Source organism: Branchiostoma floridae, chromosome 1 (genome assembly GCF_000003815.2).
Source record: "Branchiostoma floridae strain S238N-H82 chromosome 1, Bfl_VNyyK, whole genome shotgun sequence".
Lineage (NCBI taxonomy): Eukaryota > Metazoa > Chordata > Leptocardii > Amphioxiformes > Branchiostomatidae > Branchiostoma > Branchiostoma floridae.
In genome coordinates this window covers 32,427,374-32,453,994 of record NC_049979.1, presented here as the reverse complement: position 1 = coordinate 32,453,994, position 26,621 = coordinate 32,427,374, and the positions used below count along the sequence as shown (strand labels likewise).

The following is a 26,621-nucleotide window of genomic DNA, read 5'->3' as shown; positions in this document are numbered from 1 at the left end:
ATGATCTGTAATCAGTATTGTAACCTGTAATATACTGTGAAAAGTATCTGGATGTCTATCCTTTCATGTCCCATTAATTTCTGCCCTTTACCCCTTTGGAAGCCTGTGACGTTGTTGTCTCTACGACAGCATCCAAGAGTTTAAGGATATAACATCTACATCCCTTACAGGCTGAGAAATGAGCACATCTGTTAAAAGATCCTCATCAAGCCTGTGGATTAAACTTAGTCTAGAGAAAACCATCTTGCTTCTTCTGTTTAACTATGTACAAGTGGACCTACTATAAATTACAGATACTGACCAGGAGAGTCACAGAATGTTCCACCAGGACAGGGCAGGCACTGGTCCTCTCGCTCCAGGTTTGTCGTGTTGCTATAGTAACCGTCAGGACACGGATGCTGGTGCCGTGAGGCTGTGTTCTGTAGGCAGTAGTACCCAGCAGGACAGTCTACCGGTATGATGACTCCATGACTGGATACTCCATACAAGGCTGCTGCCTCCACTGGGTCACAGTACCTGTCACAATGTTTAAAAAATTGTATATGCTGTATCAGTTGTAACATTACAATATCCTGACATCAGTTCAGGCTATTGGCTGCTATTGTTGGAGACCTTGTATTTTTGCCAGTGGACTGCCCAGCAAAGCTGAAGGTTTGTTGCTAGCTCCTGGGCTGATTTTAACTGTAAAAGTTACAAAGAATTCCAGGGCCTTGCTGTGCCCAAAAATAGCCAAGTTGCTGCATGGTGACCAACAGGCCATGTAGACATCACGCTCAAAAGTGAAAAAAATATAAATAGGATAGAGTACTCGTTAGGGCCCTTTTTTTCAACTGCGACGGTAGTGCAAGCTCCCGCAACCTAGCATTAAAACTGGAATACAAACATGCACTTTAGGAGTTAAGTATTGAGATATTGACACTGACCTGCCAGGTGGACAGTTCTTACAATCATCTTGACCATCTTCATCTTGGTACTGTCCAGCTGGACACGGCTCCGGGTCCGGACTGCCCTCGGGGCAGAAGTGACCACGAGTGCAGTTGTACTGGTCAGGGGTGGATGTTTTCTGCCCAGCAGGACAGTAATACCCGGCTGAGCACAGGTTGGTGGCATTGACATTGGCTGGACCTTCACAGTAGTAGCCAGGTGTGCAGGGGGAACAGTCGTCTTCTTCAATATTACCTGTTCACACACAGAAGGTAGAGAGTGTTGTCAATGGGAAATATTTTTCTTTTCCGGTAATACATGTATGTTACAAATTTTAAGACAATCTTTTGTGACATTGCACCAGTACTGCCTCATTGTGGATAAAGGATAAGCAGTTTATTAATAAGTACATTGTAGCAAACTTTGGACAGGTAAAAAGACTTGCCAACACCTAAAACAGATGCTGAAATGAAATTCTTTGTCTACCACATGTCTTATCAATGGAATGCTACAAGACAGGTCAAGCCAGGACAAGACAGTAATCTTGCAATTCCTTTTATTTCTGTTTTCTGGTTGTGCATGTTAATATGTATTTTACATGTGCTTGCTATTTTGTAGGCACCCTGTCTCCTTTGTCAAGTGCTACATGTATAGGACTTAGTACTGGGGGATGCAGAGGGCGACCCAAGCCCTGATGCTATTGCAGCACTGGCTGCGGATGGACAGACGTGGACAAGACTAATGTGACCAACTGCTCTGCAGCCAACCGATGATGATGATAACAATGTATACCACAGAATGAATAGCTTAAATGTCCAGCTGACTGTAGATCCAACTGAAATCAGAGTACAGGTGAAAATCCCACCTGACATGTTGGAGAATGTGCCAGCAGGACAGGGCTGAGGGGTGGCCGAGCCCTGTACACAGAAGTGCCCTGGTGTACACACACGTTCTGCAGGGTCTGGCTCAGACATCCCACCGTCACAGTAATACCCTGCAAAACAGGGAAAAAAATTAGTTACAGAAATAACAGTACCTGTAAGAAAAATGCTATGAAAAGCTTGCAGATTGATAGTCTTTGATGCTGATTTTTCTTTTGTACTGAACTCTGTATTTGACATTTCCATCAACATGTATGTTAACTTAATGAAAACTGAAACAAAAAGTTACAAACAAAATGTTTCAAAATGGCCAATCTTGTTTGACACTAGCAAACCTGCATAAGTGACCACCTCTGCATAACCTGGCCAATGTGACCATATTTGTGGTGGCCCCTATTATAATTTTTCCAATCAACACAAGCACTAAGATCCTCTCTATAGTGATCACCCGTCCACAAAGACCAGATTTTATTGGTCCCCTAAGTGGTTTGACTGTATGCTGAAACCTAAATACATACCTGCATCACATGGTCCATTTGGTGTCTCCCTGCCATAACCCATACAGTAGGACCCTTCATCACAGGATACTGGATAAGCAGAGCCGCTGGGGCAGTATGTACCCGGCCAGCACTTACCACCTGTAAAACATTACAAAATTTTTAACATGGGCTGACAGACTAAGTGTGCATGATTAGGATGCCCAAGGAATAGTTGCACAGCTGCAGATATTTTCAAAATGGAAGACAAACTCTCACAGATACTCATGAGGCAAACTCGAAAAAAAATGGCTGAACTGTCAATCGTGGTAAGTACGGATGCTACATGTAATGTCATAGAATTCCAAAGTCAATTTTTAAGTTTGTGAAAGAACTAAAATGAAGAATCCATTGTTACTGACCACATAGATGTCAACTTCTTTTTTGTCCAAACTTTTTTCTTTGCATGCTGGTATCTTAGAGGTTTAGAAATTATCCCTTATAACCAAATCAACATGGCCAAAAATGGAAATGGACCAGTGTCCTACCTGTGTAGTTAACAAGTGGACAGGTGCATTCAGACAGATCTGTGGCATTGCTGACTGGCAAAGGCTTGTCTGAATAAGCGCCCCCTGTGCAATACCAGCCGGCACTGCAGTTCCCTGTGGGCTGTTCCAGTCCGTCGGCCAGGCAGTACTGCCCGGCGGGACACGACAGGCAGTCGTCAGCGCTGGCGCTGCCGTTCACGGGGTTGTAGCTTCCGCGGGGGCAGGGGTTCTCATACGCCGAGGTCGTACCACCAGGACAGTAGTGACCTGAGGAACGTAGTTAATTTTGCATTCGTTAGCTCAACGACACCAGCAAACTTTTATTTTGTCAACATTCACCTCTGGTATCCAATATGCGGACATAAATACCAGTGCATGTTTGTTCTCAATTTTGTTTTTGTTTTGCTTTAACATCTTTAAAAGTAACGTGTCCCCATTGCACATCAATGAAAATGTTATAGAAAATGCTAACACTTTTACCAAAATTTGATTATAGGGACTGAAAATTTAGAGGGCTAAGTCCCTATAGTTATACCTGGTCCAAAACAGATGATCTTTCATGCTAATCAATGACAATGGACAATGTGACTGTACTACTAATGAACACAATACTCAGTCTTATTCTTTTAACAATCTGTGTCCTAATCTAGTAGATAGAAGGAGAATAATTCTATCATGTCACAATGGTAACAGATACAGTGTATGGGAAGTTGTACATACAGAGTTGATATCTAATATAGTATATAGTCAGAAATTTTCAAAGAACTAAAATCTATTTCTATGCATAAGACTCTAATGATACAGTATACTCTTACACATTATGTTGATAACAGCTTAACATAGCTAGACAAGACCTCACCTGTTGGGCAGAGTGTTTCTGTAAACGAGGTTGAGTTGTCCGGACAGAAGTAGCCAGGTTCACACTGTGAGCAGCTCTCTTGACCCTCCAGCTCCATGTACTGACCGGCTGGACAGCCCAGCGGATCTGCGCTGCCCTCCGGACAGTAGTGACCGGCGGGACAGATGGCGCCGTGACCCGTGTGGTTGCCCGTGGGTTTGTCCATGTTGACTCCTGACTGGCAGTAGTAGCCCGCGGCGCAGGGCCCTGTATAGGAGTCCCTGCCTGGGAGTAGACAGTACTTCCCTGGGTCGCAGTCTGTGCACTGGTCCACAGAGCTGAGTAGGGTGCGCGGGTTGTAGGTCCCGGCCGGACACAGCTGTAGGTCAGCGCCTGTCCTGGGCGGACAGTAGTAGCCAGGAGGACAGGGGTCTGCGCGGTCACCGTTCACACAGTAGTACCCTGGTGGACAGTGGAATTATATTGTTAGCAATCATCGCTGACAACTTTGTCAGTTATTTTTCATATCAATTACAACCACTGGCAAAACAACAAGTCACCAACTTAGGTACTTACTACTCATGCACTCACACAATCTTTATCCAAAAATAAGATTCAGCACTTTGAGAAACAAAGTAATCATACCACACACACAGATACACATACAAGTACAGTGTAATGTAAAAAACACTATATTCTACTGAGGCAAAGTAAAAATGCTATGGTAACTAAACTCAGAATCAATACACAAACTACACAACAATATAGAAATCACGTGTAGCTGCAACACATACATTGTTAGTGCAAAGTAGATCTAAACCCAGTTAGTACCCTGAGGAAGGTGACAAACTGTAAGTCACCAAAACATCAATTGGCTAGAGGTAAAACACTTGTTTGTGTTCAAATAATTTTGCTATCCTAATGAAAAGATCACTTGTCAACTATGTGCAGTGTACCTTCAGGACAGTCATAGCACTCCTCAGCCATGGTGTGGTTCATGTAGGTTCCGTTGTTACAGTCGTAGGGGGCAGGAGAACCCTCGGGACAGTAGAACCCAGCAGGACAGATGTCTCCTGTCACTCCGTCCTGAGGTGTGGACATGTTCGCTCCACTGAGGCAGTAAAACCCTGGCTGACAGAGACCTGCAATGGAGATACATGTCTCAGTAGATATCAGTTCTAGGCTTTATACAGCAGTGATTATTCCATTATCTTTGAGTGATACTTCAATTAAGTGTCATGTCAATTATATAAACTTGTTTTGAAAATAGGTCAACAAATTCATACGGAGGTTAAGGTAACACTGTGATTGGTATTGCAGTATACTACCCCTGTAATGTCCAAACCCCCGTAGTGTCCGTACCCCAGTAGTGTCCGTACCCCCAGTAGTGTCCCTATCCCCAGTAGTGTCCTTACCCCCAGTAGTGTCTGTACCCTCAGTAGTGTCTGTCACCCCAGCAGTGTCTGTACCCCAGTAGTGTCCGTACCCCCAGTAGTGTCCGTATCCCCAGTAGTGTCCGTATCCCAGTAGTGTCCGTACCCCCAGTAGTGTCCGTATCCCCAGTAGTGTCCGTATCCCAGTAGTGTCCGTACCCTCAGTAGTGTCCGTACCCCCTGTAGTGTCCTTATTCCCTGTAGTATCAGTACCCCATGTAGTGTCCGTACCCCCAGTAGTGTCCGTACCCCCAGTAGTGTCCGTACCCCCAGTAGTATCTATACCCCAGTAGTGTCCGTACCCTCTGTAGTGTCCGTACCCAGGGTAGTGTCTTTAACCCTTTCCTTACCCCCTGTAACCACTGGTGATTTTGTGGTAAGATGTCACCACAAAACTGCTAAAATCAAACCACTGTGAACATTTCAACATCTATATTGTAAAACTCACCAGTCTCATTGGCGAGACCCGTTTGATCACAGTACTTCCCGGGACCACAGGGGAGACAGTCTGTGGGGTCATCCCTCTGCTGGTCAGGTTGGTACGTCCCAGCAGGACAGTGTCTGGGCTGGTCACTCCCTGCCGGACAGTAGTGACCCTCAGGGCAAATGTCGCCGTATGTCTCATTGACTGGGTTGGGGTCAATGGCCTTCAGGGTGCAGTAGTACCCTACATGATAACAAGACAGGGTTAGGGGTGAGGATTACGTCTACAGTCAAAATTAAGATGCCCACATGGGAAATGATCAACACAATCAATACAAGATGCAAATTTCACTGAAGCTACAAGGTTGAAGTCAAACACAAGTGACAATCATCAAAGTGAACTCTACTGCAATATAAAACAGCTTCTATAGGCTGTGGAACTAAGGAATGATGACAACTGGTTGCATCTAAGGAAGAATTACATCATCATCCTCCTCAACCATCATCATCATCTATCAATCACCATCACCATCATCATCATCCATCAATCATTATCATCTGCCATAGTGATAATTTACTGTCTCTACAAACTAAGTTAGAGGGTGCTGTAAACAAAGTTTGACCTCTTTTATGTAGCTTAATCATTATGCCATGATCATGTATAACAGTTGCACCTTGTAGAACTTGATGTATTTACAACAAGGGGCTTTCATCCTTAACATTTGATAATGGATATGGATGGTACATGCGGAAAAAAACTGCATGCAACATAGCCAGATTGGGGAGAAAAAAACTCATCATAGTATTCCGCAACATCCTTTACCTGGTAGACAGGAACCATTAGGAGCAGTGAGCCCGGTCTGCATGCAGAACTCTCCTGGTGGGCAGTCTGTACAATCTCCCAGCGAGGGCAGCTTGTCACGATCTCCGTATGTACCCTTGGGACAGGGAGTCGGCCAAGATGAACCCTCATCACAATAAGTACCTAAATCACAGGCAAGAGAAAACACTCATTAACTGATGTTTACTTCCTGAGGGCATACACTAATGACTTGGCAAAGTAAGGTCTAATTTGCATAATTGTCTGTGAGAGCTCTACCCAACATAAAAGTCATGATAGCATAACCAGCAACACACTTGATGTCACACACTCAATATCATAATTGTAATTTGCAAATCTTGGACTTATCTGTAATCTAATAGACTAAGTCTGAAAATGGACTTACTCAGGGATGATTGAAGATGGACTGAAGATTGATTCGTGTGAAGGACTCAGTACTCTGGACAAAAACCCAAAGCTTACACAAACAGTCCTCATACATTGCAAATGGGGTGGATTTACTGTTGGAGTAACTTTGGCACATGTAGGCCCACCCACTTGTCTACATTCATCCTCTTTTACTTGACACGTCAAATGTTCGACTTAGTAGTTTTAAAAACCAACTGACCTTGAGGACATGGCCCTCCTGTGGCATCAGCAGGTTCAGGTGTCGGTGTGACGGCAGCGAGGACACAGTAGAACCCTGCAGCACACGGCCCCGTGGGCTCCGTGATGTTCTGTGCCTCGCAGTAGAACCCCTCCGGACACGCCCGGCACTCCGCCTCACTCTCCAGCCCGGTGGTGTTGCTGTAGCTGCTGACCGGGCAGGGGAACTGACGGTCACTCTCCGTCCCATTCGGACAGTAGAAACCTAAGTTGGTGCACAGACAGATGAAAATTAGTGAAAGTCATATTGATTTGGTTTAGCTCACTGAAGAGCTATTCTTCCATTGGTTGTGACAGAGAAGACAGACTCTATGTACAGTATTTACAGATTCATTATATCAGCAAAATTGCCCTCTTTCTGACAAGCACAATGAATAGTGGACCATGGCTTAACATTCCGGCTATAGGACTGCTGCTCTTTCCGGTAGCATGCATGTTGGGTTTAGAGCAACACGGGCTGGAATTGAACTCACAGCTTCTAGTTCCAGAGGCAGGGCTTCAAACCACTCAACGCACACTACAGAGAAAGCAGTCCTATATATGTTGGTAGTACAAAAACAAACTGGTGACTGACATTCAAGACAAGCCCAACGTTTCTCTTTTTCTTCGTTTTTATCTAGCTTTAAGATCCAATGACTTTCCTCACAGATGGCACTGTGTCATACTTGTATGTACCTGCAGGACATTCTTTAGGTGTGACCACCCCATGGGTTGTGCTGTTTACACCACTCTGTTGTTCTGCAATGGCTTCGTCTCTGTCACAGTATTGACCTGTAACAAAGAATAGAAGAGTCACCAATACTATAGACTAAGGTAACACTTGACAGCAAATCTACAATGTTTACCTTCACATGGTCGAGCCTAATTAACTACTGGTGCTCTTTCTCGGACACGTTCTGTGCATGCCTGAGGATGAGCCTGTCAGTCTGTATGCACTCTACGTCCCTCCTTATGGCAGACGTAGACGGGGACGCCAACCTACTACTTATCTACAGTACGTCCAGCGGCTATTGGGAGACCATCACCGTGACGGCCAAATCACCCCCAGGCAGCTTCGCCAGCTCGCTGCTGATAGGCGGAACTGGAGAAGGCTTGCAGTCGCCTGCGCTGCAGCCGAACGATGATGATGATGATGATGCTCTGTTTATTCTTAAACTCAAATGCATTCACATAATTTGGTCACCAGCCCCTCCAGCTTTGTCCTGCTACTTGCTACATCATGCAAACCAACACCATAGGGTGTCTGCTACTTTACCAGGAAACATGGCGACATTTGTGTCTGCAATGGAGATGAAGAGGAAGAAACAGAGCAAAGACAATATGTTTCCCTTCCGTGAAGGTAAACATAATAAATTATTAAGGGGTAGTAGCATTGAATGTCCAGAGTAAAGTCTTGCACCAGGTAGAACAACTTCCTGTCTCCTACCCACCTGCAGGACACAACAGACAGCTGCCCTCCCCTGCATCAGGTTGGTACAACCCAGATGGACATGGTTCTTGGCTACCGCTCCCCTGCGGACACTGGTGACCCGGCAGGCACCGGTTCCCGTCCGGCTGCCTGTCTATGGAGCCTTCCGGACAGAACCACCCTGCGTCACACGGACCGGGCGGGGTGGGAAGGCCCCAGCCGGGGCAGTAATACCCCTCCGTACAAGGGATACAGTCATTGGCATGATGGTTGGAGAAACGGTCGCTGTAGGTACCTGTTTTCAACAGAAACATCATCAATGAAATGAGTCTTTGAGCTAAGTGGTATAGGCTACTGGCTTATACATTGTATGATAGCTTAGATTGTACTTTATCTTGTCAGGAGCGCATACATAACCTTCTACTTGCTGCCTTACCCCATGAGAAATACAAATTTGGTATCAAACAACTACCTTAGCTGGCTAAGGTTTAAAAGTTGGAAACAGAAATTATATTTCTATAATATTCTGTAATTCTAAGAAAAGATACTCTTTGGCTCTAAATCTGTTTAAGTCAAGACCTGTGTAAAGGTGTGTTTGGCCATAACCTTAATATATTGATTTAGAATTAAGCAGATCAAGTCGTTGAAATATATTGATAGGATACTGTAAAATTAATGCAGGAATGTTTGCGGTGGTTTTATGTTGAACTTCCCAGTTTTTACAAAGCAGTTTTACTGCGAACTTAAAACCACCGCAAACCATTAAATCATGTGACTACAGTGCATGGCACTACTGTGAACTTAAAACCACAGCCAACACTCCACTTTCCCACTAACATGAAATTAAATCCCTGCGAACTTAAATGCATTTACAGTAGTTGGTTGCAATAAGGTGATAGGATACCTGGTGGACAGGCTAGTGGATAGTTGCTGGCTGTAGGGCAGTAATGTCCTTGAGGACATACATCTCCTGTGGTGTCGTTATACGGCTGGGAGACGATGGTACTTCCGTTACAGTAGTACCCAGCCTGGCAGGGACCGCTGACAGCCGGTAGTTCGTCGTTCTCACAGTAGTACCCGGGGGTGCACGGCGTGGGCCAATCAGAACCCTCGGGACAGAACGTGCCTGCTCGACACTTCCCGCCAACTGTCTGGGCTGGACAGTTACATGTGGAACCTGTGGGAACAAGTATTGTGTCAAACCTTTGGCTGTGATAACATGACCTTTACGTTGACACCATCTTCCAACTCACTTCTTGCCACTATTCTGACAGTGAATTCAAATAACTATCAATGCACAAGAACATCCAAATATATTGAAAACAAAACCTCCATACACGGAGGTACAGTAAGACATGTAACAGCCATTTCCAGATCTAGACCTGCATGTATTTTGTCCCAGTATCAATATGGTGGGTTGTCTCTGCCAGGACCAAAGAGTGCATTTAGTGATTTACCAATTGCTGCACACATTCCTATAGGCTCAGCCATACCCATGTCTGGGCTGTATTGACTAGCCAGGTAAACACACAAATAAACAAGCAACCAAACAAACAAACCTGTATCATTCCCCAGTGGTGTGGGTTGTCTCTGCCAGGACCCCAGAGTGCAGTACCACCCCGGAGCACACAGTCCGGCCGGCTCGGCCATGCCCTCGTCTGGACAGTAGTGACCGGCCAGACACAGCTGGCAGGCATTGATGCTGCTCTGTGCAGTCTGGTTGTTGTAGGTGCCGTTGGTGCAGGGGTACTGCTCTGCAAACTCTGTCTTCGCTGGGCAGTAGTGGCCTATAAAAACACATTAATTTTGTTCATGATGCTCATTATGCTAAACATGATGGGATACAAGATAATGTACATGTATCACACAAATTTTCGAACTTTGTTTGCAATCTCATGCCCGAAAACTAAAAAGGCAGGATACACACATATGCGATAATGTAAGAATTGTGCAGTCTATCTGATTTTTCTACCTGTACATAAATTACATATCTCTAGATATACCGTATCTGTCATATCAGGAATCTTTAACACAGAGCTTGTATGTGTAATGCTTATGAGGTAATGTATTTGTGCATACAAGCGTGACATTATGGATACATGTACGAATGCAATGGGAAGAATCAGCATGACCCTGTCCAGGGCTCCACAGTAAAGCAGTCATCTCAGTCACAATACTAATTTGGGCTAAGCTTGTTAAACATCACAGAAATCAACAAATGAAAAATAAACTACAAGTACTGAGAAAGTTCACCTTTAGGACACTCTGTATAGTTGGTACTTGTGACCTGACAGTAGTAGCCGGGAGGACAGTCCAGACAGCTGTCCCGCTGTTCCGCGGGGCTGTACTCGCCAGCTGGACAGGCGTTGGGCACGCTGGTGCCTGTGGGACAGTAATGGCCGGCGGGACACGGGCCTGCTGTGTCGCTGACTTCTGATGGGCGGGAGCTGTTGGACCCCAGAGTGCAGTAGAACCCTGCCTCACAGTCTCCGGTAGGGAACACCAGGCCCTGCTGGTCACAGTAGGTACCTGGGTGGGAGAGAGGAGGCACACTGGTGAAGGTAGGAAGATGTGATCACTCGTAAAGTCAAGTAAAGCAGACTACAGCCTCCTAAATTTCTCCTGACGGGTGGAGAGGATGTCTACATGTCTTCAAAAGTGGCCAACGCCAGCCGACAACAAATCATGAAAATCATTGTTTTTAAAGTTATACTCTGCTTGGATAATGTCAGGCAAGCAAAATTGAGCTAGAACACGATGGATTTTAGACTACTTTCAACCCAATGCCAACCTTGGTTGAGGAGTGGTCATGGGCAAAGGTTTGATTGTTTAACAGGGACTTAAGGGAAGATAGACAGGGTTACTAAGATTGTTACTGTTTCTATGATACTACTTAAAATCACATCCAGTTTTCAAAAACTATATCCAGTTGACAAGTTATATCTCTTTACAAAACCATTTCCAGTTGCTCATCTAAAGACAAGAATGCACAGTACTAAAACCATGACTGACCAGGTAGACACTGTTGGCAGTCACTGCTGCTGGTGGCCTGGGTCTTGTTGTTGAAGGTCCCAGCGGGGCAGGGTGGGGGGTTCCCAGTGCCCTCAGCACAGTAATGTCCCGCGGGACAGATCCCTGCATCCCCACGGGCTGAGGAGGTTGGCTCCCGCGAGTCGGAGCCACTTCTGCAGTAGTGTCCAGCAGCACAGAGACCTAATGGGGAAAACACAATAATGTGGGCTACTGTACTTCTCTGTTAGGGATGCATACCATCAGGTATACATGTAGGTACCAGTTTAAGTACAGACCTGGATTTGTACCTGTACCTGGACAATTTGACAAAGTAGCCTGTGATCTTCAATGATGATAGAAACATGAACTAGAGGGTACCATTTGCAAGCAAATGTTTACATTGTACCTTCACTTGCTCTATCCTAATAAAATACTACCCTAATAATTCTTTCTCAAATGCATCCATATCTATGGCAACCAGCAATTATAACGTCAAATTAAACACCACAAGGAGCCACGGCAAGGTTTCTTTGATCCAGGTTGTTGACCTTGATTTGTTTCCCTACTGTCAAGGTTAACATTAGAAATACTGTCCAGCAACATAGCGAACAAAAGGAAAGGGAAAAACACAATGATATGAACTACTGTCAAAATATGGTAAATTCAAGATGTTCAAACCAAATATTTCACTCTCCACTAACAGCACAGCACTAGTGGAGAAAATTCAGTTCATACCAACATGTTTGCAACATTGTGCTGTGAGAGGGGCATGTCTCATAACAATAAAATACACACTAACCTGCTGTAGATGTTGCATTGAGCCTGTCACAGTAGTACCCAGGTGTACACTGCTTACATTCTGTCACGTTACTCAGGCCTATGTTATCACTGTACGTTCCCAGGGGACAGGACTCCCACACATGACCTGTACCCTCAGGACAGTAGTACCCTGTTGGACAATCCTGTGACAAATAGTATTTCAGATTTAACACAATGCATGATAAAGAAAGACAGTATTTGAATGAAGGGAGTGAAGGGAGCAGTAGGGACCATCAATCATACAAACTCCTGGGCACCTTTGACCAATTGCTGACATCACACTTCTGTTCTGAGGTCATGTGGCGTACATGTATTGGCTTTGGTTCATTTCAACTTGAGATGGACCAGAGGACTGATCAAAGCTTGCCGGTAAAAGCTCAACTTTAAACATAGTAATAGTGTATTAAATCTTTATTAAAAGAAAAAAAAACACGCAATTGGGTCAATTTTTAGACAAACAGTAGTCAATGCTAAAGAGTAAAGTCACTGCAAAGTTCATGTGGGATGGAAATGAAAAACAAATTCAACACATTCAATCAAATCATTCCATTAAGATCCTACATGTTCGTTACATTACATTACGTTACTTTCAAAGTCAATATCAAAATAATATACATGAAACACGCCATAGCAGGTAACAAAATGAATCTCATACAATTACTCATTACAATCAGACATTACCTAACTACACTTAGTAGTTAAGAGAATAATAGAATGCTAGCCTGCAGATGTATGTGAGTACCTGTGGACTGGATCCAGTGATGCAGTAGTGTCCAGGTGTACATGGTAGGCACTCCTCGTTCAGTTCTGTGTCTGTGTACGTGCCTGGTTCACAAAGGATCGGCTCACCAGACCCGGCCGGACAGTAGTGACCAACTGGACAGCTGTCACCTTTAAAAAGCAGAAAAGTTAAGAAATTGCTATCAATACAATGTATCAACACAACAATCAGGATTTAAGGTACAACTTAGCGCTTTCAAATGAGGCCTTTGAGGCCATAGGGGTAGAGGGTTGTTAATAAGCTGTGTCTAGGGCACGGTATTGAAGACAGCCCATTCCTCTCCTTCAACCACCTTTTACCTCCCAAACTGAAGTCAAGTACCCATTTGTACATGTGGTCCCAAGAAAACAAACTCTAGCCAGAAATGCCATGAATTATCTATTCCTATTCAGTGACCTCCGATTTTGTTTGTACTTGCCTAGCTACTTGGCCACTTAACACCACAAAATAGATGAATATCAAATCACTATTAGAACTTTAAGTTAGAAGGTCATACTACATTATCACAATGACTAGTACACATGACTACAATAAAGGAAATGGAACTAGCAACAGAGAACTGAGATCTCTGGAGGAGCGTCATTTTCCGACCAATACAACATGATGTTGTGGGAGGAACTAAGGTCTAATGTAAAGTATAACTTAACACATTGCTGTCCATGTTGAACATATGATATCTAACGAGTACCTGTGATGCCATCGGTAGGTTGTGAGTCTGTAGCATTCCCACTGCAGTAGTACCTGGCGCTACAGTTCCCTGCTGGCGCATCCATGCCGTAGTTAGGGCAGTACTGTCCTGGTTCACACCCCTGACACTGGACTTCTGCCCACAGACCTACGGGAACAGTACATCTTGTAAACCAGCATCTCAAGTCTTAAATAAAAGCACACAATGACATGTCCGCAGGCTTGAAATCAACGGTGTCCCTATATGGACAGGGGCCACCAAAATGGGACAACACAATGTTTGTCCTTGGTCAATGTGGGGACATTTGAAAAAATCCCTTGTCTGACACATGTGTGACCAATGCCAAGCCTCTTCTTAGGGCAACATTGAGCAAAAAATCTATTTCTCTCATTTTTTTCCAATACAATTCTGTTCATATTGCAAAGATAACCTAGTAAAAAAACACATTTTTGCCGTTAGTAAAATATTTTTCGGTCATATCATTTAATAGCCGTTTTTTGTTTAAGCTATCATCATAATGGAAAAATTCAATCTAACTTTGAGACAATTTGAATTTCTTTTGAGGATATTTTTGGGACAGTAGCAAAAAAATTCTGATTTCGAGGCCTGTACATAGAAACATACCCTTTTGGTAAAATCGTTCATTCTACAAAGACCATTGTGAAGAAGTAGAAAAAAACATTTTCAGTGTTTCAAAACAATTACACTGGTGTACATATACATAAAACATTATTGACTCACCTGTTGTAGGGTTGTATGTTCCAGGTGGACAGTGCAGTGTGGTGTTGGTGCCAGCTGGGCAGTAGTAACCAGGTGGGCAGATGTCACCTGTGGTCCCATCATCAGGTGTGGGGGTCCACGAACCTGAGCTGCAGTAATACCTGAAAAAAGGAAAATGTTATCACATGTTAACACTAAACAAACAATTTTAATCCCAATTTCATTGACTGAGAGATTTTCAAGACCCTCTCATGTTGTAACGTGTTCCTAATATCACCAAGTACTAACATCTAAAGTAATCATCTTTTTTTTTTACTCAATGGTCACCACATAACAACATCGGAGGCCACTGCAGGTTTACAGTTTATTTGAATATGATTGAAACAGCATCTTTTGTCCCTATGTCAGTGATCTCATGATTGAGACCATCTTTTATTGAACTTCAGTTTGCAGAACTAGAATCACATACTACTGTGCATGTTTAGCATATTCCCTTACCCTTGTTCACATTCACCAGTTGGTGCAGGTAGGCCCTCCTGTCCACAGTACTGACCCCCTGGACACGGCGTACACTCACTCACGTCCTGTAGCTGGGTACGATCACTGTAGGTACCGTTAGGACAGCCGTGTTCCGTGGCATACTTGGTACCGTTCGGACAGTAGTGGCCCACTGGACAGACCTGAGTGACCACAATCATGAATATGTTTCAAAAAAGAGCCAATGTTTCAGTGACTGTCTGTCACCTTCCTAAGGCCAAAGATGACCCATTCTACTTTGCACTGCAGCAATACATGTACCTTCATAGTGTATACAGTGTATGTGACAATACATTTAGGAATCATTGCATTCTATACATTGCAGCAGTGACACCTAGGTTACGTACTGTTCAAAATAGAACAAATTACTACTGCCCTGAGGAAGCTGACAGATGGTCACCTAAATGTTGCTTGTTGTAAATACGTGGCTGTGAATACAGAACTCAGTGGCACTTGAACAATGTAGTAGGAAGATTTATATTCAACCGTTATCATACAGTTGCAGGACTACCAGTATTTAGTGCACACGATATGTGCCTTGCAAAGCAGCACAACTTAGAAGAGGAACTGTCAAAAAAAAGGGCAACTGTGTGCAATTCAACCAACTAGGCTGTGATGTAATTTGAATAAACCAGTTCTATCCAGTTCCACACCTGAGGGCTCTGTACGCCATGGGTGCAGAGGGTGTCGTTCTGCAGGGTGGAGTCACAGTAGTACCCTGACGGGCACTCCTTACACATGGCCTGGAGAAATGGAAACTCGTCATTAGAAATCTATTCAACAAATCTAGTGATGCTGAAGAAGAGTGATGGATATCACTCAAAACATACTGAATTAAATCACCAATTTTATTCAGTTGTACTGATTGAATTGTATTTTGAATAATCAACACAAGAATTACATAAACAGCGACATACATGTATAGTAATGCAAAGAAAAGTGACATGACTTTTGCAAAGTGGAGCTTCTACATCTGGAACCTAGTACAGTTACCCTATCATCTACTGTAAATGCATTTAAATTCGCTGGGATTTAATTTCGCGGTAGCGGGAAAAATGACTTTTCGCGGTGGATTTAATTTCGTGGTAACACCATCTACTGCAGTCTAATACCTTAATAGAAAAAGGTTTGCGGTGGATTTAATTTCGCAGTAAAGTGGTTGCCGTGAAAACCGCAAACATTAATCCACCGCGAACATTTCTGCATTTACAGTATCTCTTGATCCAGGGTGGGGAGGGGGGTTAAGCCTGAGCAGCAAACCTTATGAGTTTCTTACGCTACATGTACCTTCAATTTAGCTCTCCATTCCTAACTACATGTATGCATGGTCAAGCAGTCATTCTTCTTATATTCACATTGTATTATACTATTATAATTATAGCTGACCTGTCCAAAGTCATCCTGGTACGAGCCTGGCACACAGGTCATCTGGTCAGCGCTTCCTTCCTCACAGAAGTGACCAGGTGTGCAGATGTAGTCGTCAGGACGGCTGACGTTCTGTCCCCCGGGACAGTAGAAGCCGGCATCACAAGGACCGGTGGGCTCCACCAAGCCAACAGAACCACAGAAAGTACCTGAAAGACAACATACACACACAGTTAGCCACAGATAGAACCTCAACAACATTCGGGACATTTAGCCGTCGAGCAAACCAGAACCACATAGACAACACAGTTAACCACAGAAAAAACATGAAAACAAGATACACAACACAGTTATTCACAGTACATCACAACAACAACATAAACAACACAGTAAGTCACAGTGGTTAGCGACCATCTAGTCACAGTACACGCAGTGGACTGCGACCCTGTCCTTGGATAAAGAGGTTGGGAGTTTTATCTTTGTTGCTCACCCCATATGAACATTAATGGTAGTGGATGTTAAGTCATGCTCCACTGTTCATTGCACTTGTTGAAAGAGTCAGGGGAATTTCCCAGTATAATGAACTACTAAATACTATATAAAGACTTTGTCTTTTCCATCACAACTAGTGGAAGAGTATCTATTGAGCTTATATTGTTCGAGATCATGTTCATTTTTTTGTAGACTCCGTTTCACATTTTACTTACCAGGCAGACAAGGCCTGCAGTCTATGAACTCAGTATTTCTGCTGGAGTTGGTGTAGTAGCCAGCTGGACAAGGGAGGGGGTCAGCTGTCCCCTGTGGACAGTAGTGACCGGCTGGACATTCCGCACCAGTGATGTCATCAGTCGGATTTGAGACAGAGGCTCCACCGCTGCAATAGTACCCAGCAGAGCATTCCCCTGTTACGTTAGCCTGGCCAGCAAGTTCACAGTAGGAACCTGGAACAACAATCATGCTGTCAGTACAGCAAATACTGCTTTCCAAAGACTGTAGATGCAGAATATAGTGACTGTGATGATGTCAGTACATGCATGCAATTCTTACAGTCCTGTAATTATCAGACACAGCACTACATTACCTGAAGAAGTCATTACAGTGCCTAAAGTAAATAGAGTAAGGTAAAGACTTGATAAAGACATGGAAGATCACCAGGTTATGTATTCTCTTCCTACTAAGATCATCGAACCAATCTATTATAGAACACGTGGGGCATTTCATTTTCAACTGTCTTCAAAGAAGAAGTCAAACCCTGTAATAGCTACGTAGACTTAGTACCCTATTCTGTATCATTTGTACATTCAACCACTTAATATTTGTATGATAGAATTTAGTTTATCTACATGTACTTAGACTACATTCATTCATTTCATTTAGTATTTCTTCTCTTGCAATTAGCCCAGTGGGTATGAATTTGCAATAAACATTATATAGATCACTGGACAGTCCACACAGACCCATCATGACAGATAGCTGATTGAAGACTTAAAGAGGAGTTCAAGAGGAGCGGTTCTGACTGGAGTGATACTAGAACTCTACTCTACTCTACATGTCCTGTCAAACTACTGTAGTTATAACTGCACATTGCAAGCACGAACATCAGTAAACATTCCTCAGTGTCCTACATTGTCAACTCCTTGAAAATGGAGGTATAATTTTGCATGGACCTGTTTATGTCCACAAACGTGCAGTTCCCATGCAATATCTTTAGAATGCTTTGAGTAATCGTGATGGTATTTGGTATGTGAGTGGGCATTGTACTATGTGGATCTGATGGTCAAAGTCGATTTGGGGCCTACTATAAAAACTGGTCTGTTGCGCATTGAGGCAGTTTAACAGAAACAAATAAACAAAAAATGGACAATCCAAAGCTGACCTGGTGTGCATGGCAATGGCTGACTGGATCCAGCCGGACAGAACTCTCCCGGCTGACATTGACCCCCGGTGGTGTTGGCTGGACAGAAACAGTTGCTGGTGATGTTGAGGTCACCCAGGTCTGTGGGCTGGGCTGACCATGCTCCTCTGATGCAGTACCAGCCGGGGGCACAGGGGGCAGTAATGTTCCTGCTGCCTGCACTTCCACAGTAGTAACCTGGGGAAGGGGAGAGCAGAGGTAAGAATATGGAGAACATGACAACAGCTGCTTGAGTACATTTCATCATAACCATAAAAATATGACCCTGAAACATTAAATCCAGCGTTTGCATGGAAGGATTTTGCCCACAGTGGGAAGCATGAAAAAAGTCCCAGATTTCTGCTCTCCACAGTGTGTTTTTTCCTGGTACTCTAAAACATAGGATCAGGACAAGTCCTGTCCTTGGTGCTGATTTTTCCGGCGCTTAAACTCAAGTGCAGGGGAGCAACAGTGATGGATACTAATGTTGTGGCAAGTCAATGCCAAAGTCAAAGAAGATGAGAAAGAACAAAAATCAATGCCTCTAGTTTGGTCTTAAATACACTGACCTCTGTGAGTATAGTCAATTGTTCAACCTTCCTAACCAGTTAGATTTCATAATAAACGCAACTTTTTTTTGCAAAACTTTTTTGTCATGCAAACATCAGTTTTGGGGTTCCCAGAGGATGTCATCAATTTAATCAAATCAACATGGCCTAAGAACAAAGACATTGTCAACTAAGTTATCACCCAAGCAAAGCATGTCACCTAGAGGTCACAGGTGTAATGTATTAGGACAATGACACAGATATAATCACTGATAACATATGGAATACTTTTCTATTGGACTCCAGAATGTTGAATAGTCAATACTTTTTGTATTAGGTATTTTAATGTTGTTGCTGTACTTTTGTTGCACACATTTTCTTGTTGACAAAGGAGAGAAAACACTAAGAAACTGACCTGGTTCACAGGGCTTGCAGTCATCAATGCTGGCCCTGCCCTCATAGTCGTTGTAGTACCCCTTGTCACACGGGTACTGTGTGGCAGACTGTGTGGCTGAGGGACAGTAGTGCCCCATAGGGCAGGGGTAGTCCAGGTATGTGGTTGAGTTAGCAGGACAGTAGTACCTGAGCAGCAAAAGCACAACATACATTATTTATAACAGAAATGCTGACATCCAATATTCATTGGATTTTTTCTAGATTGTATCTAGTACTTTGTATCTGGTCTCGTATTCAACATGTTTTGTAATACATTTCACTGTCTTGTGCTCCATGGTGTATCATGTTTTTGCAAGTCAAAGTTAAAGGCATAACTGATAGGCTTATAGCAATTTATCCCTCAATCTGACACGAATGCTTGACATCCCTCTGTACAGCACATGTATAGGCTAGAGTCAGACAAGTGCAAGTTCCTAAAACAACTAAGAATTCACTACTTCTCCACTTCTGTACCCAGCAGAAGACAGGATCTTACATGTACAATGTAATCAGCGGCAGTTACTCGTCTTTACTTAATTACAAGTGTAAACAAACAGCAAACTGAACAGACTCACCCAGGCTCACAGTCCACACACTCTGCCTGGCCCTCCAGTGGGTTGTAGGTTCCAGCAAGACACCCCAGGGGGAAGGAAGTGCCATTTGGACAGAAAAATCCTGCAACATGGTCATGTGATTGTAGATGTAGTGGCAAAAGTCACAAGTATCATTTTTCTTCAATGAAGGTTAGACATCCAGGTACTAAGATACGCCAAATAGCAATTACTCAATAAACTGATATGATTTTGGAAATGGTCAGTGTCACTAACAAAAGATAATACATGTTATCTGAAATTTTGACAGTAACTGAAATCATATCCAGTTGCTTGATGAGTAATTGCTATTTGGCGTATAATTTTTCTTTGTGCACGGTAACCCACAACAAAATAACGGAACAAAGTACAAAAATGTACAATGTATTGTTTTGTCACTGTCTATTGGTACAGAATAATACATGTATGTCTATCAACAGTTTCTGTAGTCAAATATCACTTACGTCTTGCACACATGGTTCGGTAAGAAAACAGTACAGTACGAGAGTTCCATATACCTGCGGGGCATGGTCCACTGTTGGAGTCTGCTGAGGGATTGTTGGGCTCCTCAGCTCCCCGTAGACAGTAGAACCCAGCATGGCAGTCCCCACTGGGCTCCATCAGCCCCTCCTCCCCACAGTACTGCCCATATAGGCACAGCTCACATTCGGTCTGAAAACAACAAGGGATAAGGTTAATATGCATTTATATACTGGCTGCTTGGCTGAAGAACTGCCCAAGGCTATGGAGGATAGGAAAGGATGGAGGAAGAGAGTCAGGTCCATCCATGCAACCAGTACGCCTGAATGATGATGATGCTTATGAATTTTTTTCCCTACTATTATAGAGTGAAACTTATAACCATCAAGTACAGTAGGGGCATCCTCAAGCTTGCAGCAAGATGTGCAAAGGTTAGGTGCGACAGGTTGTTCAGCGTAATATAACCAGCTGCTGCCACACTGTGTGCCTGCAAAACTGAGGTGCTATGCTGAGACGTGACTATACCAGCTATAAAGATATAGAATCTGATGGATTCTACTTATTTAAAACTAAAACAGTTTGAAGTTTTCTGCATCATGAGACGTTCTGTAATGATACGCCCGTCAGTGTAAAATTGTGTAAGAATAAAACAATATCATATAATAATTTGAATAATGATATTAAAGCAAATAGTTACAGAAGTGAATTTTTACTTACAAAGTTGGTGAGTTTTGTGAGGTTGCTAAATCTTCCCCTGGGACATGGTTCTGGTGTTGATGTTCCTACTGGACAGTAGTGACCAGCTGGACACACTCCAGCCACACCTAGCAAACAGTCAAGGTACATTTCATCATTTAGTGTCTGCACAGCAAGTTTTAATCAGTTTTCATGAATCACAAGCAGACAAGATCAAGGGTTTCTTAGTTGAGATGTTTATTTAGCAGAAGTAGAAGTCATAGTTGTTCCTTGTCTCATGTACACAATGTACATCATAAGGGGTGTTTGTAAAATAAATACATGTAGTGTCATCAGGTTGGTAAGTTACTAAATAACTTGAGCAGATTTAATGTGATAGACTGGTATGGGGCAAAGGATTCTTATAAGGAGGCTGCTTGGATATAAGGAGGTTGTTTGGATATAAGGAGGTTGTTTGGATATAAGGAGGTTGTTTGGATATAAGGAGGTTGTTTGGATATAAGGAGGTTGCGGGGGTATAAGGAGGTTGCTTGGATATAAGGAGGCTGTTTCGATACATAAATCCATCCCAGTCATATGCACAAGCCATGATGAGGGGGGATATAAACTCAGTCATGTTTTGCACCACATTCTTCATACTACAGCAGTGCCACCTATCTGCTATACAAAGTAGCGCAAGCCAGTATAAAAAAACTTTGTTACCCATTTGTATGGATGTGCGTAGTATCTGTTTATACCCAAATCTCCATACTGACCTGTGTATGTGACCTCTGGTGTGGCGGTGTCAGACCCCTCCTGACAGAAGTACCCAGCAGCACAGTCTCCCGTTACAGACGTGGCGTTGGGACTGGAGCAGTACTTGCCGGGGGAGCAGAGCGTACACTGGGTCTGGTTAGCCAGGCCGTCAGCCATACTGAACGTACCCGGCGGACAGGCCTGCCAGTCAAAACCGGTTCCTTCAGGACAGTAGTAACCTGGGGGAAAACAAGAATACTATAATTACAGTAACTGTAAATCATGATTACCTGTACTAAAACACCCTGTAGAACATTGATGAAGTTACATGTAGATATCCAGGTGATAAGATCATAATCATCATCGTGGGCTGCTCGCCCGGACCAAGTGCACTCTTTCTCTCCAGACTGCTCTGTCCCCCATAGCATTCTTTAGGTCCTCGACCGCAACCATACTTCACGAGCAAGCTGGTCATAATACAACATGACAGTTACTCAAGCAACTAGTTTCCAAGTCTTATAGACTGATTTGCTTGAGTAAAACATTACAATACAGTTACAATATTTTAAGTTGTACATAATTGAAATAAATTAAATAAACAGACCATGCACTAACTTTCATTTTGCTTTGTGTTATTGTAATCCTATGTACAAGTAATTAGATAGTGTTTATGGATAATGGACTAAATCTATAGGGATTTTTTAGGAGTCAACCATGTAACCTTTTTTCATAATATATTTCATTTGGCCCTTTACCTCATCCCTTGGTACCAGTAACCTTAATTCAAATTTTAATGAATTGAGTTCTAATGAATAATAATAGGTTGAAACAGTCAATCAAACAAAAACACAAACAATAAACAGCTAAAATAGTCTGAAGAAAAGATGGCTTACCAATGGGACACCTCTGTGGTTCAAAGCCTGACACACAGTAGCGGCCAGCTGGGCACACGTCACATGCCTCAGCCTGCGTGGTGACCATGTAGGTTCCAGGGCTGCAGGGGATGGGGTGGGCAGTGCCCTCCGGACAGTAGTGACCAGCCCAACATGGAGCACCGGTCAGACCACCATCATCAGGGGTGGGTGTAGTGGCACTGTTGTTGCAGTAGTACCTATCAACACATACATGGGGGATATCATATATCATCATGTCACTACTATTGCAGTTACAGTGCCAATACAGACACTATTGTTGTAGTAGGACCTACATAAGATGTACAACATGTATCATCATCATTGTCATATGGATTATTGCTACAGCAAGGATCTTGCAGCCATAGCCTGAATTGTGTCTTGTACCTCATACCTTTTCAAAACAGATGTGTAACATCTATTATCAAAATACTGGTACGTTTACGACGATTTCTCTAGCCATACTGATTTGACAAATTGTCAACGCATCATTTTCTCCAGTTACATGTTGCTGTTATAGGTTACCCTTGCCACTTCTTCTGTGTAACTTTTCTGCCACTCTTGTCCTGCTAAAAGCGTAGTATTGTAATTGTAACACGCCGCGGAATTACACGCCGAACGGGCGCGTGGTTGGGAGGGGGTAAAAAATACCGGTAGGAAGAAACACGGCACAATTAACTGCCGCTATGTACATTTATACATCCTCTGATGTTCCTTCCTTTTCTGTCAGTAAATGCATAAAACATAAACCTGCATGAGCATACAAAATGTCATGAGAAAACGGACGTATACTGTCAAGAATTTTCATTTAACTTCTGTCCGTCACAACCGCTATGACGTAACACTTCACTGCTAGCGTAGATATAAAAATGGCGGGAAAATGGCTGCATACGTTCAATTTTGCCCATTCAGTCGTAGATCCGGGCTATTATGCAACGGTTCTTCACACTTTTACATGAGTTGTAGGTCACCAACAGAAATTCAAGATTGTTGTTGAATCATGTTCGTCTTGTGCCGTGAGCATGTGTAATTATGATCTATAAATTTGGCAATGAATGTGACAGTGTGTTTGTCCCACGACGAGCTGCCTACCCCGAAAAAGATACTGAAAACTTTTGGCCTTGTTGTCTTCGAATGCATTGTTATCGATGCTTTGTAAATGATGTATTGGACACCTAGATGTCTGAAGTGTGCACAGCTCAGAAATAACTATTGTTGCATGTGTAGATCTCTTTAAGTTCCAGTATTTTTAATCTACCGGTATAAGTCTTACTACCGGTATTATGCCAATGCATGTTACATATCCGTGTTAATTTGAGGAAATTTTAACGCTACAAACATAAACAAAGTAAAGCGCTAGTTGACAAGCTTTTGACCAGTCCTCTAGTCCCTTGGGTCAAATCAAGTCTTAGAGTACTGGTCAAAAGCTATAAAAGCTTTAAATTTCTTACTGTACATAATTGTAATCTTTAGGAGTAATATAAAAAAAGAGCCTGGAACACATGCACTTACCCTGCATCGCATGGTCCTGAAGGCTCGGTGAGTCCGGTACCATTGCAGTAGTAACCACCAGAGCAGGGGAAGCAGTCATCAGCTGCCTGTAGTCCTGTACTGTTGGACCAGGTACCAACAGGGCAGCCTTCAGGGGAGGGGGTACCTGGAGGAAAAGACATGACAATTCATGACATAACACATAGAAAATTCCATGCAACTTGCGGAAAGCTGCAGAGTAGAATGTGTAAGGTAACATCCAACATGTGCCCTTGTAAAATCAGCCTACAAAGTTTTGGATGCAGTGAAAACTGCATGGTTGAAGAAACATGTACTGCAACGGTACATGCATTGCACATCCACAGTTTCATCCTGGTTTTTATTGTATGCTAAGGCTGGTGCAATTGTTTATAGACACATTGTCATATTTTCCAACTGTACATTCAGCTATCAATAGCTGTGATAATTTGGCACAGAATATGCTGGTAAAATTATCTGCTCCTGTTCTTGAATAGCAAGTACATGCATTTCCATGATGTTGTCTCTGTCCGAGGTGCTGAAACCTGATAAGTTTTGTGGTGTTGACTATTATAGCTGGCTAGAATTTTCATAACACTGTGAAAACATGCCCTAATCTCATGACCATTAATGATTAAGGATAACAGCATCATGATGGTTTCTCTTAATTCAGAGTTTTCATTGATTTATTGATTTCTGTATATTTGCGATTTGTGCATGAATTGCAACTGTCATGTCTTTCCTGTGCTCTACTGATTAGCAGTGACTTAGACACTGAGTGAGTCATCCTGGCAAGAGAACACAAAAAAACGACAATAACAAACCTTGTATGCAGAAGTGTCCTTCAGGACAGCTCTCTCCAGTAGTCCCATCTGTGGGCACTTCTGACCACGATCCATTCTTACACCAGAACCCGGCATTGCAGTCACCTACACATGGTTTTGGTTAGGTTTGGTTATAATTCTTTGTTTACCAGGAATACATATTAACTGGATTGAGGAAAACATTAACATTGACAATATGCAAATTGTAGACAAAATATAAAATCTATTATGATTATGCAACAATAAAGTAGTACAATTCATCCAGAGGATTTAAAATTATGTTGACTACAAATATCCGGAAACACAAACACTCATGTGCGCGCACAAGCACACACATACACACAGACACATCAAAAACAATATCTGCATTGTTCATGGTTATTGATATACCTGTGACTGCACTGAGCCCAGTATCCCGACAGAATTTTCCAGGCGGACAGGGGTCGCACTGATCGCTCCTCTCCAGCATGACGGCACTGCTGTAGGTCCCGTGGGGACAGCCGTGCTGGGTGGCAAACTCTGTGCCGTTGGGACAGAAGTGCCCCACGGGGCAGGGATAGCTGCTGTAGTCAACCACTGGGGTGTTGTTCCGGTCACAGTAATACCCTGGAACATACAAACAGTAGCGTTACATGTGGTCCCTTTTACAGTATATCAAGACAGAAGTCTACCTGACATTGTACTGTTATGAAATCTTCCTACACACTAGCTCTTTTTGTACTGTGTTGAGCATACAGTATCTGATCAGCAGTCAAACTTAGTCACAAAAAATTGATGGTTTCTTAATAACGAAAATAGATGATTTTTGTTTTGGGTGGCAGCAAAGGAGTACTTGTGTGCCTAAGAAAAAAAAGGTTTCCGGTTACCTGGCAAAAACCTGCTGACCTTAGCAAATACGTGCCAACCTTAGTCTTTTTTGTCAATTGTTTAGCCAAGCTGTGGCTCTGGCAAGGGATAAAAAAATTTCTTTCTGACATCAAATTGATGAAAATCTTGCAGAATCATTTTCCAACATTTTCTCCTCATTTTTCAAGAGTCCATACCTTCTGACCCTAAATTTTTCAGGTCCATAATTCAAAGCAACATATTTTTTCCTAAACAATGAAATGGATTGCATGTCATATCCTGTTGGTTTTCCCACCAAACCCCACACATCTCTGCAAGAGTTGATTACAGCTATGTGAGGATGACCCTACCCTAAGTGGCAATCCCTACCTGAGGGGCATTCCTTGCACTGGGGCTGTCCATCCTGGTCCTGCCAGGTGCCTGAGTCACACGCCGTCGGCTCAAAACTACCGACTTCACAGTAATGGCCTGCTGGGCAGGGGAAGGGGTCACTGATGTTCTGGCCAGCTGGACAGTAGTAACCTGAAGGAAAAAAGAAATTATTGTTAAGTCATCTAACACATCATTAAGAATTAAGGGATGTCTACAAATTTTATGTTGCCAGAGCAAGTGTTAAAGGCCATATGATACACACAAAAAAACATTTTCTGTTTATACTCAGATACTGTACTATTCAATCAACACACTCAATTGAACTTTGAGCAAAATATACAAACACATACACCATTTAACATCACATCGTCAGAAAATATTCTTTCCTCTGGAGATTTTGCTTGTAAAGTAATGAAGTTGTGACGTCATTGGCTATATATGG

At 43.0% G+C, this 26,621-nt stretch overlaps 2 protein-coding genes across 2 annotated transcripts in view; one reads left to right on the top strand and one right to left on the bottom strand.

The window, feature by feature from the left end:
- Positions 1-26,621, top strand: part of LOC118410961 (homeobox-containing protein 1-like) — a 1,064,572-nt gene that overhangs the window by 913,835 nt on the left and 124,116 nt on the right. The gene's annotated exons all lie outside the window — the stretch shown is intronic.
- LOC118424073 overlaps positions 1-26,621 on the bottom strand; it is a gene marked incomplete in the record, with an annotated part of 163,824 nt that overhangs the window by 79,326 nt on the left and 57,877 nt on the right. The window contains 35 exon segments of the mRNA XM_035832589.1: positions 302-516; positions 924-1,179; positions 1,790-1,918; positions 2,324-2,443; positions 2,830-3,096; positions 3,689-4,129; positions 4,624-4,809; positions 5,549-5,767; positions 6,347-6,508; positions 6,972-7,214; positions 7,685-7,780; positions 8,440-8,712; positions 9,322-9,594; positions 9,977-10,204; positions 10,671-10,946; positions 11,430-11,630; positions 12,229-12,391; positions 12,991-13,139; positions 13,718-13,864; positions 14,459-14,598; positions 14,936-15,117; positions 15,628-15,717; positions 16,361-16,548; positions 17,047-17,280; positions 18,216-18,431; positions 19,197-19,363; positions 19,792-19,891; positions 20,325-20,478; positions 21,004-21,110; positions 21,738-21,956; positions 22,611-22,828; positions 24,141-24,285; positions 24,962-25,066; positions 25,352-25,567; positions 26,177-26,329. Of these exon segments, the coding sequence (XP_035688482.1) occupies positions 302-516; positions 924-1,179; positions 1,790-1,918; positions 2,324-2,443; positions 2,830-3,096; positions 3,689-4,129; positions 4,624-4,809; positions 5,549-5,767; positions 6,347-6,508; positions 6,972-7,214; positions 7,685-7,780; positions 8,440-8,712; positions 9,322-9,594; positions 9,977-10,204; positions 10,671-10,946; positions 11,430-11,630; positions 12,229-12,391; positions 12,991-13,139; positions 13,718-13,864; positions 14,459-14,598; positions 14,936-15,117; positions 15,628-15,717; positions 16,361-16,548; positions 17,047-17,280; positions 18,216-18,431; positions 19,197-19,363; positions 19,792-19,891; positions 20,325-20,478; positions 21,004-21,110; positions 21,738-21,956; positions 22,611-22,828; positions 24,141-24,285; positions 24,962-25,066; positions 25,352-25,567; positions 26,177-26,329 (6,678 nt within the window).